This window comes from Amblyomma maculatum, chromosome 5 (assembly GCF_055883805.1).
Source record: "Amblyomma maculatum isolate TAMU_Amacu chromosome 5, ASM5588380v1, whole genome shotgun sequence".
NCBI lineage: Eukaryota > Metazoa > Arthropoda > Arachnida > Ixodida > Ixodidae > Amblyomma > Amblyomma maculatum.
The window spans coordinates 131,549,872-131,552,440 of NC_139348.1; the positions used below are offsets into that span (position 1 = coordinate 131,549,872).

A 2,569-nucleotide genomic window follows, 5' to 3' on the forward strand; every position below is an offset into this window, starting at 1 on the left:
ATTTACTTCCGCTGTATCTCATTCTCCTCTCTACTATGCATGGCTTGGACAATTTGGTGCAAATTAGCACTTATGTACATGGTGGCCTGCACGTAGGAGCACCGCTTATTTGCGCATTTGCGAAAAACGAAACTTGCAGTCTCTCGGGTAAAGATTCATAAGGCTTAAAATTTTCCTGAGCTAGAGGTGTGCACAGCGCACTTTTGTGCGAAGTCTGCGCTTAGAAAGAACCGCACGTCTTCTCTGGAAGCAGACAGGAGAGTGCGCTCTATCGAATCAAGCATATCTGATCCAGAAAACAAACGAGATCACCAGAAGAAGGAGTATATTAGACAGAACGATGTTTTATTAGCAGAAACTTGCCCGCATCGTCGCCATGTTCCTGCTCTATAAACTGCACAATAACTGTACAATAAAGTCATGAAATGGCAGCGAAGTTTCATGACAAAGCTGCACGAACGAGAGCATATAGGGAACAAATTTTATTTCCTCAAAAAGCTGGAATGTTATTTTTATGCGGTTCACCTTTTTAGTCCTGAGGAACTGAAGGGGATCTAGCTTTACGCCTGGCGCGACATCTAGGAGGCTGAGCTGTATCTCTGAGCTGAACAGGGTCACCTTTCACGGATCCGGCGTGGCATATTCTTTGTATCACGTTAGCAGTAGTTTTACTCTGGAAGCCTCATAAAGTGTAATATAGCACCAGTGAAGCCCCGCACCAGGCGCTTGAATCCTAGCATACGTCATGTTTACATTCTATGCTAATATGCGTAGATTAAGGCAAGTTTTTATCCATAAAATATCTCATTTAAATTGCTTGCACCGCGTGATAATATTGGCGACATGAGGGCCGGTGTCAATTCATTGAATCCAGAGCACATGTAACAGGTAGGGCATTTTCTCTGTATGCCAGGACGGCTGAAATGTCACTATTTACAGAATTATTTCAGTCAACAAGATAGTAAAATGATTCAGGGTTCTAAAAATATTTTTACTTTTTTATTTTCTGAAGCTTGGGAAGGCATAGGTTGATCCGCGAAGGCTCAAGAAGTGTGCGCCGCTTGAGTGGCAGCCTTCGGCTTGCAGTGCGCAACTCCGCCTGTCTCAAAACGGGTGTCGGGATTGTCCAGCACGCACTCGTGGTCGCTGGTGCACACGTCGAAGAAGTACGAGTTGCACTGCTCTTCTGGACACTGCGTGAGAGCCACGTACGCAGGAGGTGAAGCAAAAGCATCACCTAGACTGAAAATTGCAGAGTAAAAGCCCTTGTATCACACTGTCGTTCTCCTCAAATATACTACTTCGATAAATTATTTTGCGGTGAAGTATTTGAAATTTGAAGATTGGCATATTGGCGTAAGTAATGAATTGATTCATCTTGTAGGACCAATCGAATTTTCGAAGAGGTCATTACGTACATGGGATGAAAAGGTTTTTATGGAAACGAATCATTAGCATGACCTGTCAAATAAGCAGTTTTAAAAAAAATAGCAAGCCAGATTTCTCGATTTTACCAGAAAAATTTGATTGGAGCGGGAGCACTGCGCTGTGCGTCGGTATCGGTTTTAAAAAAGCAGTTCCTTATGTTTTGCAGTTTTGCAGCACATTGCAAGCAAAAGTGCGTGTTAATGATGACGGTTGTGGTAATGGCTCTGGAGGCGGGGGCACCTACTAGATTATACCAACAGCAATATTTCCAATCCCCCAAGGACCAAAACTTATTATTCTTATTGATCTATAACTCGAGAAGTAGCAGTATTTTATGCTAGCGTGTGTACACACGCCAACACGCCAAATGCTAGGCGCTTCTAAAACAATGCTACGGTTGGGAAAGAAAAGATGAAGGGCCGACTGAAATAAAGCTGTCGGTTGAGCTCACACAGAGAGCTGCCAGCTGCTAGTTTAGAAAGGCTGGGAACAGATCATGGACAGAATACGATTAGTAACTAGCGAACAAATAACAATGGAGAACAGTGATGGGGCTTAGGATAATGTCATCATTCTGACTACATTTCATGTTAGACAGAACTTACCTTGTAGCAAACGTCACAGCAGCCACAGAAGTCTTTGTAAGAGCCGCACGTGCACTCTACTTTAGGACAGCTTTCCGGATTACACGTCATCCGACTGCAGTCTGGAGGCAGAGTGGCCGAGACGCTGCAAGCGACAAGCTGTTATATTTAGTTCGCGTGTTATAGCACTAGCTTGAATACAATAAGATGACTCTGGTCGTAGGATTTAGCACCTCAACCGTTGGGCATGGTTGATTTCTTAACTGTAGAAAGACGGTTCTGTTCTAACCTCAACTTTATGTACTGAATTGATGTTTTTATTGCGAACGCAATACTATTCCCTAGGTTCCAAGCCTTTAGGGTAGTGCGGCCGGTAGCCACGCCTTACCCACGTGACGCTGTGACGTCACACCCCACATGGGCTGGCAGGAGCTGCCAACTTGGGTCTCTCGTTTCACATGGGACAGTTATGTCAGAATCAGCGTGCTGGGAACCTGGCATTCACGTTACCTCTCTAAGCCACTAGGGCACGTTCATACGGCTTGGTTAAAGCGGGC

At 44.6% G+C, this 2,569-nt stretch overlaps 1 protein-coding gene across 1 annotated transcript; it reads right to left on the reverse strand.

Moving 5' to 3' along the window:
• Positions 1–1,019: 1,019 nt before the first annotated feature.
• Positions 1,020–2,162, reverse strand: LOC146189574 (uncharacterized). The gene is made up of 2 exons (XM_084603295.1): positions 2,034–2,162; positions 1,020–1,193 (listed from the first exon to the last, which is right to left on the reverse strand). The coding sequence occupies exons 1-2, from the start codon at positions 2,121–2,123 to the stop codon at positions 1,044–1,046; spliced, it is 240 nt and encodes a 79-aa protein (XP_084459421.1). The 5' UTR covers positions 2,124–2,162; the 3' UTR covers positions 1,020–1,043.
• Between the last annotated feature and the right edge of the window lie 407 nt (positions 2,163–2,569).

Bases quoted from the DNA above. Each gene is read 5' to 3' on its own strand.
- LOC146189574 (XM_084603295.1), bottom strand. From the start codon at position 2,123: ATGACGTGTAATCCGGAAAGCTGTCCTAAAGTAGAGTGCACGTGCGGC. The intron at 1,194-2,033 runs GTAAGTTCTGTC...GCTCTCACGCAG, and splicing joins GCTGTGACGTTTGCTACAAG to TGTCCAGAAGAGCAGTGCAA.